The sequence below is a fragment of the Syngnathoides biaculeatus genome, chromosome 3 (genome assembly GCF_019802595.1).
Source record: "Syngnathoides biaculeatus isolate LvHL_M chromosome 3, ASM1980259v1, whole genome shotgun sequence".
Lineage (NCBI taxonomy): Eukaryota > Metazoa > Chordata > Actinopteri > Syngnathiformes > Syngnathidae > Syngnathoides > Syngnathoides biaculeatus.
In genome coordinates, this window is record NC_084642.1 from 24,583,571 (window position 1) to 24,600,884 (window position 17,314).

The 17,314-nt window shown below is 40.2% G+C and overlaps 1 protein-coding gene across 4 annotated transcripts in view; it reads right to left on the reverse strand.

Annotated features, from left to right (window-relative positions):
- The window catches only part of ankrd11 (ankyrin repeat domain 11), a 137,450-nt gene that overhangs the window by 5,430 nt on the left and 114,706 nt on the right, over positions 1–17,314 (reverse strand). For all 4 annotated transcript variants that reach the window (XM_061814951.1, XM_061814953.1, XM_061814949.1 and 1 more), the window contains 6 exons: positions 14,308–14,440; positions 7,679–7,852; positions 6,914–7,114; positions 4,867–5,009; positions 4,518–4,665; positions 18–4,434 (listed from right to left, as the gene is read on the reverse strand). In XM_061814951.1, coding sequence (XP_061670935.1) covers positions 18–4,434; positions 4,518–4,665; positions 4,867–5,009; positions 6,914–7,114; positions 7,679–7,852; positions 14,308–14,440 — 5,216 coding nt within the window. The remainder of the gene's footprint in view (positions 1–17; positions 4,435–4,517; positions 4,666–4,866; positions 5,010–6,913; positions 7,115–7,678; positions 7,853–14,307; positions 14,441–17,314) is intronic.

Sequence of the window (17,314 nt, forward strand, 5' to 3'; positions counted from 1 at the left end):
TTAAAATCAAAAAATACCTTTCAAAGAAGGATGGTGAACATGCGTTCATAGACATAGTCATTGCTGACGAGTTCTGGCAATCCAACCCATCAAGCATAATATCGGGGTAATCTTCGGCACTACAAGATGGTGTCCGTGGAGTCTGCATTACTTCCTCATAACTGGGGCAGGAGATGACAGATGTTGGTGTGGGGACACCAGTTGGTCTGTTATGCTCTGACCTTGGAGAAGCTGGGAGGTTCTCTTTCATTTGATGGCCAGGCAGCCAGTCCTTTGAGTTGTGAGTGTCTGTAGGTGGCTGGAACTTCCTACTGGGGGACATCATTTGAGCTGGTAGACCGACATCCTTCAGCTTCTTCTCTTTAATACCAGACTCCAGGCTGCTTGATTTCTTTGAAGAGAGCTCGCCACGGTTCTTCCTCACTTCTTCAGTGGACTTGGTTTTGTCCTTAAGTTTAGGGTCGCCTGTCTTGGGTCTCAACTTTTCCATTTGTTTCATCCTTTCTTTGTGTCTTTTATGACGCTCTTCAATTTCTTGATCTTTCAGACTCAACATCTGACCAAAACTAGTAATTTGATAATCTCCATCCACCATTAGTTTTTCACGTGGACGGTTATCTTTCCGTCCTGTGTCTTTGGACTGATTAAGCTTTTCATTTTCATCTTTAGTTTTTGACTTTGTGTGATCGAGTCTGTCTTTTTCCAAAACATCCCGATTTCTGTCTTTTTTAATATCAAATTTAGGGCTTTCTTCCTTTGTTCGGTCTTTCAGAATTGTGACCTGAGGGCTATCCTTTAATCCTGATTTCATATCTTCTTTGGAGTGCTTTGATGAGCCAAAGCCATCAATGTGCTTGTTCCTCTCCTCCTTTAATTTATCTTTATGTTTTTCCTTTTTCTTTTTGTCCTTCATTCTATCACTGATGACAGCAGGAGCTTTATCCTTTTTGGACATCTCTTTTTCAAATTCTAATGTCTTATCAAAATCATCGTCTCCGTCTCCTTTACTGCTATATGGGAAAGTGTAAGGATCTGCCTCGAGAGGCATTGGCTCTTTCTCAAAAGGTAAGCTCTCCCTGCGACTATACATGTCTCTGATTTCTTCAGTTTTGTCACGTTTATCTCCTTTCTCCTTCTTGACCTTTTCCTTATCTTTGTCATGGCTTTTCTTAGATGAGGAAGAGGAATGTCGATGCCTTTCTTTCTCTCTGAACTTATCCTGGGGTGTGGATATAGAAAGAGAGTCCTTTCTGTCGTCAGACATTTCTACAAGACTGATAGAGTCATAGTAATTTGTGAGGATGGGTTCATGACCTCTGTCAGTAAAACTGTCCGAAGAAATATCACTGTTCTTGTCATTAGAGTCATCCTTGTAGTCATTCATAGCTTCTTCTTCTAATTTTTCAAGGAGGGACTTTTCGTTCTCACCACTGCCTTTTGATGGTTTTCTTTCCTTCAGATTATCCATCTTGTCTTTATATTTATTCTTTGTTTTATCCTCACTTGTATCCCTTTTGTCCAAAAACTTCTGCTTATTTTTTTTCTCTTGGTTTGAGTCTACTGACATTCTGTCTTTTCTTTCCTTATGTTTGACATCAACAGATTCTTTCTTGTCTTTGTTGTGTTTCTCAAGCGAGCCCTTCCTCTCTTTACCTGTGTCAAATGTGGCCTTTTCTTTCTTCTTCTCTTTATATTCTTTGTCTTTAGCCTTCTCTGCATTATGTTTAGTCTCTGATGACAATTTCCTTACTTTGTCTGATGTAAAGTGATCCAGATCATCATGATCAGGTGTTGAGTCTTTTCTGATAGAGTCACAAACATGAGAAACAACGCTATTATAACTATCTTCATCATCACTTTCATCAGTGAAAATGTCAGCAATCTTGTACCATGTTTTCTCTCTGATTTTCTCTGGCTTTCTTTCTTCTTTCTTGAGCTCCAAGAAATCCTTCTCTCTGTCAATATGTCTGTCTTGGGAGGCTTTTTCTTTCTTGTCCTTGGTCTGTTCTGATGACATCTTTCGATCTTTGTCTTTGCCATGAGACTCCTTGTGTTTGTCTTTTACGCCCTCTTTCTTGTCTTTGGTCATCCGATCAATCTCCTTTTCCTTTGCATTTTTTTCTGATGAGGTTTTGTCACTTTTGTCCTTCTCTTGATCTGCAGCTCTATCTTTTTTCTCTTTGTGCTTTTCAGCTTTTGTTTTCTCTCGCTTTTCCATTCCCTCAAACTTCTTTTCCTTCTCCTTACCAGAATGATTTCTTTCACGAATTTCACATGATTTACTAACAGCATCAATTTCTTTCAAGAACATGTCATTGCCATATTCTTCTCTATTTGATTCTTGCTTTACTTTTGTGTCTTTTCTCTCCTTCATGAAGTCATACGAGTCTTTGCGATCTCGGCTGTTGTCCAGAGAATCTTTGTCTTTCTTGTCTTTACCCATTTCTGTTGATTCTTTACGCTTCTTATCTTTTTCAACAAAGTGACTGGAGTTTACCTTTTGTTTCTCGGACCAGTCTTTTTTCTTTTCATTAGTTTTTTCTGAAGAATCTTTGTCTTTCTTTTTTGATATGACATCTTTCTCAGGTCTTTTCTCAGTATGATCTGACTTCTTGTCTTTGACTCGCTCTTTCCTTCTTGTCTCTTCCTTTACTGTTTCAACAATAAGTTTAACAGAATTATTGGCTTTGTATTCCTTGTACTCTTTGACAGGAGCATCCCAACTGTCATCTCCATAGAGGGAAGAGTCCGAGGACATCTCTGAGCCCCATCTGTCATGATGGTCATCTGAGGCACTGAGCTTTGTATCATCCAGGTTGAGGAATCGGTTGTTGACATCATAGGTTTCATACTCTGACTCCTCCTTCAGAACCTTGTCTTTTTTACATTTCTCCTCCTTGGTGTTTTTCTCCTTATCAACCTTTAGATGCTTTTCCTCTTTCTGCTCAATTTTTCTGTCTGCTCTTGACTTCTCCTTGGACTTTTTCTTCTTCTCCTCCTTATGGGTTTTTTGTTTATCCTCTTTGGGTTTTTCCTTGATATTTCGATCCTTGTCAGATTTTATAGGCTTTTCTCGCTCTTCCTTATTTGATTTTTCCTTGGTGGAGTCCTTTGTTTTCTTATTTTTCTCCTTTTCCACTGATCTATGCAAGTCTTTGCCCGATGACCAATCCTTTTCTTCAGACTTACTTTTTGAGAGCCTTTCTTCCTTTTTTGAATGGTCTTTCTCATGTTTTGATAATTTGATCTTGCTTTCAGCTGGAGATTCCAACTCCACAATTACAGACTTTTGCCTTGAATCATCAAAATCAAATGAATAGCTTTTTACAAATTTTTCATTCATGTCTTGATTAAGCACAAGACTAGGAGCCTTATCTTTTTCTTTGCTTTTGTGCTTGTGCTTTACCTTATGCTTCTTGAGCACTTTACCATCTACATCAGTTTTTGAAGCTGTACAATCTGCATTGGCATTTTTGTAGATATCAGAATTTTTCTTGTCCATTGTGTTATTGTGCACATTGTTATTCTTCTTTTTGCTCTCTTGTCCTTTTCTCTTAACTTGTTTTATCGACTCAACACTAGACTCCGCAGAGGAATAGTCAGACTCACTGGACAGTCTTGTTCTCACTGAATCGGATAAAGAACTTACATCTGACCATGTTGGAGATGACACAGTTTTCCAGCCGTCAGTTCTCCACTGCTTTGGGTGTTGTTCTGCTAATGATGGTGCTTGTTTCTGAGAGTTCAAGTTTCCATGTGAGGAGGAGGACGTATTGAAGCCAGTGGATTCTTTCACAATTAAAGAGTCCTTTATGCTGTTTGAGCCTTTATCGTCTTCACTCTCCATATCGCCACAATCAGAATCAGACGTACAGAATTTGTCATTGACTTTACCAAACCTGATTTCTTTGCCAACATTGTTTTTGCTCTCCTTCTTCCTCTTCTTTTTGACTTTACTTTTATCTTTTAGTTGTTTTGAACTCAGATTTCCAGAGTCTCTCGTCTTGGCATTTGTTTGTAGGGCTTGTTGTCGTGGCATAGGTGTCTGTGTGAAACACAGCGTCCTGTCATCCTCATCTGAACTGTTACTGTCAGAGATGATCCGCCTTACGGCTTTCTTTGGTGTAAGCGAGTTGCTTTTGGAATAGGTTTTGACCTCCATCTTGGGAATGGAGATGAAGCTGTTGGCTTTGCTGACTGTGTCCTTACGGAACTCTTTCTTCAAGAGGTGCTTATCATCTACAGGAGGGACTCGCTCCTCTTCATCATCTTCGTCAAATTCATATTCATCTTTGATGGGTGTGACAGCAGATTTAGGAGGGTCTAATGTTTTCCCTTTTAATTTCAAGCCCTTCTCAAACTCTGAGTCTGTATTATTGCCATCAACAGAGCTTGATGGGGCACATGAGGGGGCGTCCTCCTCTTCTGAAGATTCTGTGTGCAGATAAAACAAAGGCAATGTTGAAACAATTAACGATCTCAAAGCATTTCATCAAAGTTTATATTGTACTACATACCTGATGAACTTTCTTCACTTGAGGTGTATGTGCCTTTCCCCAGCAACAAATTCAGCATAGTTGGAGAGTTGGCAACATTTAAAGGCGTTTCACCTCTTCGGTTGCTTTGACGTGGGTCCCCTCCATAACGCAAAAGTAGCTTAACCACCTAAAATAAACAAGACAGAATTAGCTGAAAATACTGGGGGTCTAACAACTTTCCCAATGATTTCTGGGTTCCTCCAAAATGACAATGTAGTCATACGCTAAAATGTTTTAGGCTTGAGGAACCCAAATCAACAGATTTTATTTTTGGTCCAATAGTCAGATCAAGCCAAGAATTCAATCGCGTTGGATTAATAAAGACAACCTTAAAATGTCCATTGTTGGATGCATCATGGAGAGGGGTGTCATCATCGAGGCCCTTGGTGTTGACCTCCGCTCCGGCTGCCAGCAGCTGCTTGGCCACATCATAATATCCCCTGTTGCATGCCTCATGCAATGCAGTCCAGCCTATGTAGAATTACAAAAGTATATTTTCAGATTGTCTCATATAAACTTTATTGGAGATCTCAAGTCCCCCCCAAAAAAGACGAAAGGCTTCTTTATAATCACACGGGTGCCAACCGCACTGATATAACTGCGGCTATCCCGCGCGCAATCCATGTGCGCAGTTTTTGAAAATGTACTGCAGTTCTCCAATTCAGGGGTGTTGCTACGGTTGGTATTTGGTTGGACGCCACAGAGTGGTGTTTCCTGATAATTTCTTGGTCATTTCCGCGAGCAGTTTTTGGTTTTTGTAACAAGGAACAACAATGGTGACCGTGGAACAGTGTCTGCTCAAAAATGGAAATGGACCAACATGACAAGATGATACACTTTATTGTGCTCCAAAATCGATCAAGAAGGTGGCAATGTAGTGGTATGGGGAGCCGGGAGGAATGGTGAGTATGTCTTCACAGTATGTGATGAAAACTGACCAAGACCAACAAGAGATTATCTCCGTAGCATTTAACATGCAGCAAAATGTTTTGTTATGTCGGTGTCCCCTGACACCGACAGGCCGCACGAAGCAATATATGGAGCTCGTGCACGTGACGTCAAAAAACGTCATGAAAATTCACGGCGCCATATTGCCGGTCAAAAAGAATTGCTCGACAGTGTGAGGGACATTGAAATGGAGCAGAATATTCACAATGCCCGAGACTTATTGTGCTGCTGTTTGTTACAACAGACAAGACAGATATTCAAAGAGGTCATTCTATAGAATATCACCTGAAAAGACCGGAAAAGATCAATGGATTTCAGCAATTAAACGTGATGGATGGTGCCCAACCAAATGCATATGACTGTGTAGCCATCACTTCATTTCAGGTAGGAATTATTCTTCTCAAGCACAAATTCCCAAGAAGTATTTATAATGCCAAGTTGGCTCGTTTGAGAACAATGCGTTTAAAAAAAAAAAAAAAAACATCAGGGAGTCATCTCCAACGTACACTGAAGCGTGTTGCAGCCACACGTTAAACTTCATTAAACCTCTCCCCGACAGATGTTTTTTTTTTTTTAAATATGCATTGTCCTCAAATGAGTCCAATGGGTATTTAAAAAAAGAAACTGTCGGTCACAGTGATGTTTACGTAGTTTAACATGTGGCCGCAACACGCTTCCGTGTATGGGGAGGCTGAAGCCTATTCCAGCGGTTTATTTTGTCTTTTTAAATACGCATTGGACTCATTTGAGAACAATGCATATTTAAAAAAAAAAACGTCTGTCACAGAGAGGTTTAGTGAAGTTTAACGTGTGGCCGCAACGTGCTTCCGTGTATGGAAGAGCCGACTCGCTATCTTTTTTTCCCCCCAATCATAGTTAATGAATGTGACGTTGTGTAAAACCAGGGGTCATTTATTTAAATCTTGATCTTTGTATTGAAAAAATCTGAGTGGCTCCATCACTCTGTGGGACTTATTCTTGATTGAGAACAGATCCAGCAACAAAGTATTTGTATGCGTCCAGACTTTTCTACACTTTTAAAGTCTTCTGTGTAAATCTTGACGACTTACTAACCAGATACGTGTATCCAGTTGTCCAAGACAAGCGGAAGCGGGTTAACAGTCTTAATTTCTTATCAGCGAAAACATAGACTTCGGCATTAAATATGGGTCTTCTATGCCAAGTGTCTCTCATTTTTCAACGTACCTTCGTATATTATCACCTTCTAAATGTTTAACGGTATCAGAGGTGTATTTTTGTGTTGTCTCCAACCGACTTAGCACTGAACAACGCTTTGCTTGACCGGCAATATGGCCAGTCACGTGATTTCGTTGACGTAGGTGCAGAAGCTCTATAGGTCACGTGATGCAATGTGGCCGTTGTCGGCTGCGAGAGTATAAAGAGGCCTTTAACAAATTATTCCTCACCTGCAAAGTCTTTTACATTCACATCAGCTCCCTCGCTGATGAGTTCCTTAATGCGGCGTACCTCACCACGAATTGCTGCCCTGTGCAGCCGAGTCTCTCCTCGCTCATTTCTTTTATTCACTTTATCTTTGGTTTTAGATGCAGAGTTTGGCGTTCCCTTCTGACCTAGACTGGACTGTGACTGGTGCTTTGGTGTTGTGTCTGTTGATAAAAAATAAGTAATTGTATTATACACTTAAGATAGGATATTTCTTACAAATTTTTGAAACAAATGTCTCATTCAGTGTACTATGGTTGTTAGTCTTTTGGCCAGAGGAGGGCATCCTCACCCTAAGAATTGTTAATGTCTTTATCCACTACAACATTTAGAGGACTCGACCAAATGTTTACATTATTAACATTTGCTATTACATTTGCACATTTTGCAATGTGTAAAACTCTTTCATATGCATGCCTCAACACAAAGAAAATTTACATGAACATGTGAATGATATTATAAACAAAACAGTTCACAAACAGTAATAGAAAGAGGATATACAAATGTGTGACTACTGACAGAAATCAGACACTGTTGATTCTCTTATTCAATGTAACTATGTCTGCTTTAAATATTGGATTATTAAGGCAAAAAATAAGAACTCCCATTGGTCTTTCTGCACACAACTGTATTGAAGTCCATGCTATTCCATATAATTACATTTGCGATATCTTATCTCTCTTTCCTAGTAAGCAACAGAAGACATGGGCTCCATGATAAGCACGCACCTGGACTGTTGACGGACTCCTCAGCAGTCATTTGCATGAGCAGAGCCACCTGCTGCCGCTCAGAAAGGGGGTACCCTGCCCGGATGCCTGGCATCCCCATTCCAAACGGCAAGCCTGCCTTCCGGGTGTTTGTGGGCTCCTTTTTAACGCGCTTCCGCTCTGGACCTGGTTTTTCTGTGGTGGGGGAAAAAAATTTACATTTAGGTTTAGTACCCAAAAGGAACAGAAAAGGAGTAGGAAGAAGCGGCAAGGGGTGGCATACTGATGATAAAGTTAAGACATCAGACACATATGTTCGGGTGCCACAAAACATGACAGGTGACAGTGAGCGTATATTGTACACCGACAAAGAGAAGTAGGTCAGAAGTGTCTGCTGTGTATATTAAGTTTTGTTTTTTTAAATGAGATCACAGATAGAAAATTAATCCAGTTTATAGCTGGGGAAAAAGTCCCGAGGAGGGGTGTGGGTGGTAACTTCAAATCTTCAATGAATTGGCTGTAAAACTAACAATTGCCTTGGTAGTTAAGTACATTTTATTGGATTGTGCACACACGTTGGTATTGCTGTTTAGAATTTCAAAAACACACTTGTAGAAGCAAAAAAATGGAGAAATGACTTTGTTGATACAGCTGTTTCTGTCCCTGTTGCTCTCATGCCTTATGACTTGACAAAATTCGTGTTGCATAGTGAGATTAATTTGTTTCCTAGCAGGTTAAATCATTGTTGATCCATATTGTGAGAGAACAAACATGATAAGTGTCTTCAAATAGACGGTTATCATTTTTAATTAAAGACAACATGAGCAAGTTTGTCATTACAGAAGTGTATTAATCTGGTAGCCCTTCCCATTAGTCAGTACCCAAAAAGAAGCTCTCAGTTTCATAAAGGATGGTGACCCCCGATACTCTTTATGTCCCATTTGGCCCTTACAAAAGGAGGCGTCAACAGACCATCAGGCTGTGTATTAAATTTTCAAGCCAATTAGCAAAAGTCAGGGAGAGGGTGTGACTTGGCAGAAGCACAGATATTACGAAATAGTTGCTGTACCATCAATTCGACAGTCTTGCCAAGGTCACCACATGCTTGCCACCCTGATTGGAGACTGCTATGGGACAAAAGCAGCTGCTCTACAAAGGCACACCCAGCAATTATTTTCAGCAGCAACATACCATCTGATGACCCTTGGATAGACTACAGTTATTCATGAGCATTGTGACATGTGATCTTTGAGCAAACAAAATATTAGAATGACAAATATGATCCAACCACAAAGTCAGAATTTTATTTTAGAATCAAACAAATATGCAGAAACTCTACTGGACATGCCTGAGATTTTCCAATGACTTTTCTTGTTACAACAAATTAATATTGCCTGCGGCCACAAACACTAAAGTGATGTGGGTACAGTAAGCAAGCACACTTCAGGTGGGTAAGATTTTTTTCAAAAATGGAACACGCTCCAGTCACAAGTTAAAAAGGTGATGAACTTTTAAGAACACACTTTCAACTAATGAATCCGCACCTCCCTTTAATGAACCCTCATATGCTCTCCTTTAGCATTCACCATTAAGACACATTCCATTTCCCAAGACTGGAACGGGTGAACCACAGAAGCAGTCAAAACATGTTTTGGGAGCAGCAGGAGAGAGAAAGTACTATACTGGTGCTTTTACAGTATCTTTACAAGACGGCTAGCATGAAAGTCGCTGAATTTACTTGAATGTGTAAAACAGAGGATGTCAGATCTAATGATTTGAGGTACTGGGGTGAAAGAGCAGCACCTACCAGTTTGTGAATGTGTGGACTTCAATTGCTGTTGTACACAACCAAGTGGAGCTGGGAGAGACTATCACACCAAATTCTTGTCTAATGAGAATCCTTTAATCTGTGCTTTCTTTATACAGTGCCGATGTTTAATACGTTTGTAATTTTCTAAACATTTAGTTCAGGGGTCGGGAACCTATGGCTCGCGAGCCATGCCTGGCTCTTTTGATTTTGGCATATGCCTCGCAGAGCCCTCATAACGACATACTGTACATGTGATTTATGTCATGCAGGCAACGCAAATGATGCAGAGACAGTTTGTCCTAGTGGGGTTTCCATAGTTTTAGTGTGCCAATGGATGTGCCCAGGCGCAGAAGGATCGAACGCCGATCAGGTCGGAACAACTAATTATGGAAACGCATTTGACAAAGGCTGCGCAAAGAAAAAAATATGAGTACCACCAAAGTTTTCAACAAGAATAATCCTTTATGGGGAGAGAGGATTTAGCTAGATTTTTAAGTTATCAGATGGGGAGTATGCCAAAGCATTCGTACTCGATGTTGCCAGTAAACATTTTGACATATTTGCACAAAGACAAGATGATCAAACGAATAAAAGACATGCCAAGAACTTTTCACCATCTTAACATCATGATGGCAAATTAAAATTGAATTACGTTCACGATGAACGGATGGAAGTCCCAACGCCTGCATAAAGCTTAATCTAACGACGTATTAAACAGATTCCAAAGCCATCAGCAAATCAGTGCACCACTAGAAGTCGCATTCATGCTAAGTAGTAATTTTGTCATCATTGGTTAGCAACCATGTAACAATTTTATTCTAAATCATTCTGAGATTATTATACTCTAAAAGTGTTGGTCTTACATAAATGTGCAAATACACCTGTACTTATTTATTAAAATATTGTATGGCTCTTTTGAAATTAACTTTAAAATATTTGGCATTTATGGCTCTCAGTCAAAAAGGTTCCCGACCCTGGTTTAGGTAATTATGTTTGGATTCCTTTACATTTAAGACAGCGAATTTGTGTTTAGTGGAGAATAACATGTTGAATTTAATAGCATTGAAGCTAAGTATAATCCAGACAAGTTTAACATGCATAACTTTAAGGGGACCCATTTGAAAATTGACTATTAAAGGCTTGTACACAAATACACACATTTTGTCTTTATTTATAGCAATTTAATAAAATCAAACCAAATTAATATTTTAGTATCTGAGTGACTGTCTCAAAATGTGTCTGCGAGCGAGCTGTTCTGCTTTTGAATTATTAATTTACATAATAATGATGCTACAATCATGTTTCTCAGCCAATAACTTGGCAGCAAGGCTGTACAATGTGCCAGAGTGAAAGAACCACTGTGAAGCAGAGACCCCAGAATGGTCCTGCCAATGTGAAAAGCCGAGTAGAGGTCCAGTGTTAGCACATATTAGTGTTAACTAATAGTGTTACCAGCATTCTCTTATGATAACAAGCAACGAGGGTCAAATTTGTATTTGTTAATATGTCCATGCGGCATATACACAGAGTGAATTCTTGCCTCCAAAATTTAATATGCTTTCATTGTCTTTTGAGCTCAGACCAGGTTAAGCTTTTCACATTGTCTTTAGGCATTTTCCTGCTGAGAGCGCAAGCAATATTTCAAGAAAAATCATTAGTTTGCTGAGTTACTTCCCAAGGAAATTGCTGAGATATACCTACCCTTGCCATATTGTCTACATGTTTGCAGTTTGCACATTTCATCGCCTGGTGTTATTGGCTGTTTTAGATAAGGTATGTCACATAACGTTGCATTTAATATTCACAACTCCTGGGCGTTACTTTCCTATCGCTGTTACCACAATAGTAGCTTAGCTACTAAAAGCAATTTGATGTTGAAATAGTGTCACTAGAGAGAAATGTAGTATCCACCACTGTGGTGTTTGTTTGTAAACATAACTGATCCTGTGGAGCACAGCGTGAGACCTCTCACACTTGTTTTATGAAAAGCATAAAAAATCAGGCAACTGATTCCTAGCCTCGCGATATCCCTTCCACAGGATATCTAAGGATTTTGTATTGATCATCAAGTCTGCTACTCATACAGTCCTATCTCTTCCCTTTGCGAATGGATATCCGGTAGCATTGGTTTTTCGTTCCCGTCATATGCAAGCCAAGCCGGTGCGCATACTACGATCAGCATCAGATTCAATTGTGGTGAGCGTTGCCATGAATGGACAGTTTACCAAAGACAGGTGAGAACACAGGTAAGCTTTCAATTCGCCAGACAAAACTGAATTGTGGGCGGCACAGTGGAACAGCTGTAAAGCGTTGGTCTCACAGTTCTGAGGACCAAGGTTCAATCCCAGCCCTGCTTGTGCTGAGTTTGCATGTTATCTCTGTGCCTGGGTAGGTTTTCTCCAGGCACTCTAGTTTCCTCCTACATCCCAATAACATGCATTAATTGGAGATTCTAAATTAAATGAGTGTGGCTGTTTTCTCTCTCCATGTACCCTGCGATTGGCTGGCAACTAGTTCAGAGTGTACCCTGCCTCCTGCCTGTTGACAGCTCCGATAGCCTCAGCACTCTCACGACCCTTGTGAAGATAAGCAGCTAGGAAAATGGATGGATGGAAAACTGAAGTGCTAGGTGGCACAAAAACTGACTTGGCTAAACAGATTCTGATATGAAGAGACCTAACCACCTGAAAGGAAGACTCTCCTACAAATTCATATGTACAATAAACCCTCCAATGTGAAGTAATATTATTATTACATATATTATGGGAATTAATTGAAAAAAAAAAAATCAAACTGAAGAACATTTTTTAAATCCAAGCAAAATCTGGATATGTGCCAGTTTTCACAGCCAGACTCGGAAGAAACATCCTTGACCCCGCTCCTAACATCACCAGTGCTTAGAGTTGACCATTCGTTCTAGCCAAGCCAAGATGCCGACGTGCTCTGCACCAAACTAACAAAACTAAGAAAACGCACCCAAATTTGTCCTTTTTTAACCTCCCGTGGGGTCAACCTGACAGGATAAAGCTGTGGCTGTCACAGTTGAGGCTCCTTCATCAGCCGGGGAAATTTTCACGCATCTAATCATTACTGGTTATTAGCTGATTAGTTACAGCCTTTCGTGCTGGTACTGTATAAGCCATGGCATACTTTATGAGGCGGCACGGTAATGCATCTCTTCAACCCCGGATCTCCGTGTTTGGAGTTTCCATGTTCTCCCTATGTCTGCGTGTGTGTAACCTGCCTCCTGCCCGTTGACAGCTGGGATAGGCTCCAGCACTTCTGCGTCCATTGTGTGGCTTAGAAAATGGATGGATGGATATATACGTGTAAGCACACAACACTTCCTGGTTACTATTTACGGCGATGCGTGCGTGCAAACCCCCTTGCCCCCCTTCCGCCATCCTCGCTGCTGGTCGATTGCGAGAAGGTGGCTGCTTGAAAAGTACAACTTGGGGTAAAAAAAAAGTCTGGCAACGCCTGCTGTATATTCTGTACATCTAAACCAGTGATTTCCAACCTCTATAGAGGCAAGGCACATATTTTACAATTGAAAAATCCTACGGCACACCAACAAAAGTAAATGTCACCAAAAATGGATCAATTAATTACTGTATGTACTTCCTGCCATCTAATAGAAGAGGATTTTTTTTATTCTGTCAGTCATTGTGCCTCACTGGCATAAATAGATGAATAAATATACATTATTTATTGGAATAAATGTGTTTTTTAGCAATTACATAAAATTAGATAACTTCCCACGGCACACCTGAAGAGCGCTCACGGCATACTAATGTACCCTGGCACACTGTTTGGGAATCACTGATGTAAACAAGCCCCTCAGAAAAGCATCAAACAAATCTCCGCGGTCCATATAATGGGACTGTTACTGTTCGTTGTCAGTGCCACGCCCCTCTCCAACACGTCCAGTTCCACCTGTGTGTATTCTGGCTCAAGTGCACAGGCTTGAACATCGTCTATCGTGTTGTTTGTTTTGTTTCTTTGTAATTATTTTTCACAAAAATCGGCCACAAAATGCCAGATAATGGACGTTGTCTGTTCGGTGAAACGTATCCATGAACAATGGAGTGTCAGAACAGGAAGCACTGCAGGCATGACAAAAGCTGATTGGCTGTCAGTTTTCCACCCGGGATCATTGGAATGTCTGAGTGAGAGAGGAATTTCGATAATACTTTTCCAATGTTTCTTGGTAAAATCTGTGGATAACTCTGGCATTAAAAGAAACACTGAACCCTCATCTACTAACTTTTAATGTGTGCTCCCAATCCTATAATATTTAGGGAGAGTCTTTCTTTAATCACCTATGTCTGACCATGGTGTTTCACAGTTTGACAATGATTTTCTAGGGGAAATCCAATTCTGAAAGCAGGAGGTCCAGGCAGAAGAGACAGGAAATGGCTAACAGGATGTTTTTGCAATGCTTTTCGCTGAACAAGAGACCCATCCTGGACATAAATATACATCAAGCCATGTGGTGAGCAACCCTACTGTTTTTTATCAGAGTAAGTGCCCTGGGAACAGAAACAAAGGACTGATGTTTGGATGTCAAAGCCTTCTTAGAGGAACAATGTCTGGACTACAGATCAGTGTAAATCAGCCTCCTAACTAACTAACTAACTAACTAACTAACTAACTGTTTCAGCTCACACATTCCATTATAATTTATAAAGACAAATAACATTATTCCATTATGAAGTGGCGTAGCCACATCAAAACATAGCAAGCTAAATGGTATTTTTACATCAGAATATGACTCGAGAAAAAGCAGTGTTTGTTAAATCGAGGGTCCAGGGTACAGTTGTAAATCATTTTCTCTTACCAGAGTCAGAATCTTTCTGGTCTCCATTTGGTCCAGTTGTGAATGGCAGTTTCCTTTTTGATCCCTTCTCTTTCATCTCTTTAACCCCATCACTGCGGTCCAATTTGGGAGTCTTGTTTGACGACACTTTTTCCTGTGTGCAACAAACCAGATCATTAAATACCACAGAGTCAATGACAAAAAACCTGAATTAGATATATATTAACTTTAAATGCTGTTCGAATTATGCAGATATTTAAGTGAAATAGTATTAGATACAGCCATAGACACAAATTGGGTGTTTGGCTGACATTAGGATCTACTCCCTCAGGATTTTTGGGCCCTATCATCAATCCGATCACAAGATGGAATAATGTGTCAAATGAAAAGGACTACAGTTCATTTATTGTATATAATTGTGTACTGAATATCTAAAAAAATAAATTTACAGTAAATCATGTATATGTGATGTTCATTATCGTCAGTGAGGCATACTGACAGAAAATGATGACTGGTCTTCTATTAGATGACAGGAAGTACATAAACAAATTAATCTATCCACTATTTGTGACATTTTTGTTTGTTGGTGTGCCGCGAGATTTTACAACTATAAAATATGTTCCTTAACTCCATAAAGGTTGGCTATCACTGCCATTGTCAGATCACGTATTCTAAATCAGTCAGGTCAAACCAACATTACAACATGACGCTAATACAGCCCTAACTTCCTGTCATTAAATTACTTCATTGTAATTAACCCATTCATGGGCTGGGTGGCAATTTTTTGCCTTACTGAGATAAAAGTCGCCTAACAGGCCACAATGAAGGAAATAACACTTCTTTTTCATTTATGGTTAACTTATATGATAACTTTACTAATTTATAATCTCGTCCCAAAAATGGCACGCTGCCTGTGAGAGGGTAGTTGGGTTTTCTGAGCAGATCGTCCCAAAAATATTACCTTGCTCATTAAAGGACATATTTTTCAAGTGGAAAAAAAAGGAGGATATAATGCGTGAAAATCATGATGTCCAAAAAATGGGACGCTAGTCACAAATGGGTTAAGCCATTACTTCACCCACACAGAAGCTGTACCGAATGATTTGAACGAACGGCAGCATGTTTACACACAACCGTTACTGCGAGCACCAGCCTGCTAGGCTACATAATATTTTATTTCATGTGTTTGATCTGTATCATGCTAAAAGTACCGGAACATACCTCAAGCAAGCCCTAACGAGCGTCCTTTCCTGAGCACCAGTTACTACCAAACGTTTCTCCCCTTTTGTTCTTATAATACAGGTGGCGCGATCTAGGCCTTTTGTTGTCGCCACGACCATGAATGTATCCACCCACATTAGAGTTGACAAGATAAACCCCAAGGATAATAAAAACGGGCTGTGGTGCTATCGGAACAGACGTTTTTATTGGAGTAGCCTGATATAGTGCAATTTGTCTTGTAGTCTAATGTTGTCTATCTCAGACGTGTTGTCTGTTCCACCCAAAATAACTATTGGCTGTCAGATATTTACAGTACTACGTCAAAAGACATGTGACAAGGTTAAAAATAAACTACCTTTTCAAATATACTGTGCATGGTGGCAATGCAGAGTAAATGGCTTTTGAGGAGCCCAGAAGCAAATTCTGACATTAAAGCTGACCAGTGGGCGGCACGGTGGATCAGCTGTAAAAGCGTTGGCCTCTGAGGTCCTGGTTTCAATCCCAGACCCGCCTGTGTGGAGTTTGCATGGTCTCCCTGTATCTGCGTGGGTTTTCTCCGGGCACTTCGGTTTCCTCCCACATCCCATAAACATGCATTCATTGGAGACTCTAAATTGCCCCTAGATGTGATTGTGAGCGCGACTGTTGTCTCTCTCCATGTGCCCTGTGATTGGCAGGCAACCAGTTCAGGGTGTACCCTGCCTCCTGCCCGTTGACAGCTGGGGTAGGCTCCAGCACTCACCGTGACCCTTGTGAGGATAAGCGGTTAAGAAAATGGATGGATGGATGGAAGCTGATCAGCATAAAATGCTACAGTTGAAGCCAGAAGTTTACATAAGCTGTACAAAAACCCAGACTTCATTTTTTGTCTCACTGTCTGAAGTTAAATCAGACTAAACCTCTCGTTTGAAGTTAGTCAGGATCACCAAAATTATATAATTTTGTTGAATGGCAAAATAATGAGGAAGATAGTTTCTTCATGAAATTTTTATATCTGAGGTCAAAAGTTTACATACACAAAAACTACTATGTCTTTAAAGAACATGGGGAAGCCCAGATGATGAGGTCTTGGGTTTGGAAACTCCTGATAGGTTAACTGACAACTTGAGTTAATTGATGCAGATTTCAGGACACACCTCAAACACTCTCCTTCCTTGTTTGAAATTATGGGAAAGAATTGCGGACTATCAGAAGTCTGGATCATCCTTGGGTGCAATTTCCAGACGTTTGAAAGTGTCACGTTCATCTGTCCAAACAATTATACACAAGTATACATCATGGGAATGTGCTGCGATCACACCACTGAGGGCACTGTGTCCCAGATATAAAGCATCATGAGGAAAGAACATTGCATGGCGATATTAAGGCAATATCTCAAAACACCAGCCAAGAACCAAAACTTGCACGTAAATGGGTCTTCCAAATGGACAATTACACTAAGCATACTTCCAAAAGTTTTAAAAGTTTCTTGAGGATAAAGTAAATGTCTTCAAGTGACCATCACAAAGCCCTGATCTGAATCCCATCGAATATTTGTGGGCAGATTTGAAAAGGCCTGTCGCAAAGCAGGGCAACTGACACACCTGACTCATTTACACCAGTTCTGTCAGAAGGAATGGGCCAGGATTCCAGTAGAGTATAGTCAGAAGCTTATGGAAGATTACCCAAAACGTTTGACCCAAAATGTTTGACCCAAAGCCATTTAGTTCAAAAGGAAAGGCTCCTTGATACTAAGGTAATGTGTGTAAATTTTTGACCTCCAGAAAAATAACGTAAAATTCTTGAAGATATTTTCTGTCATTATTGT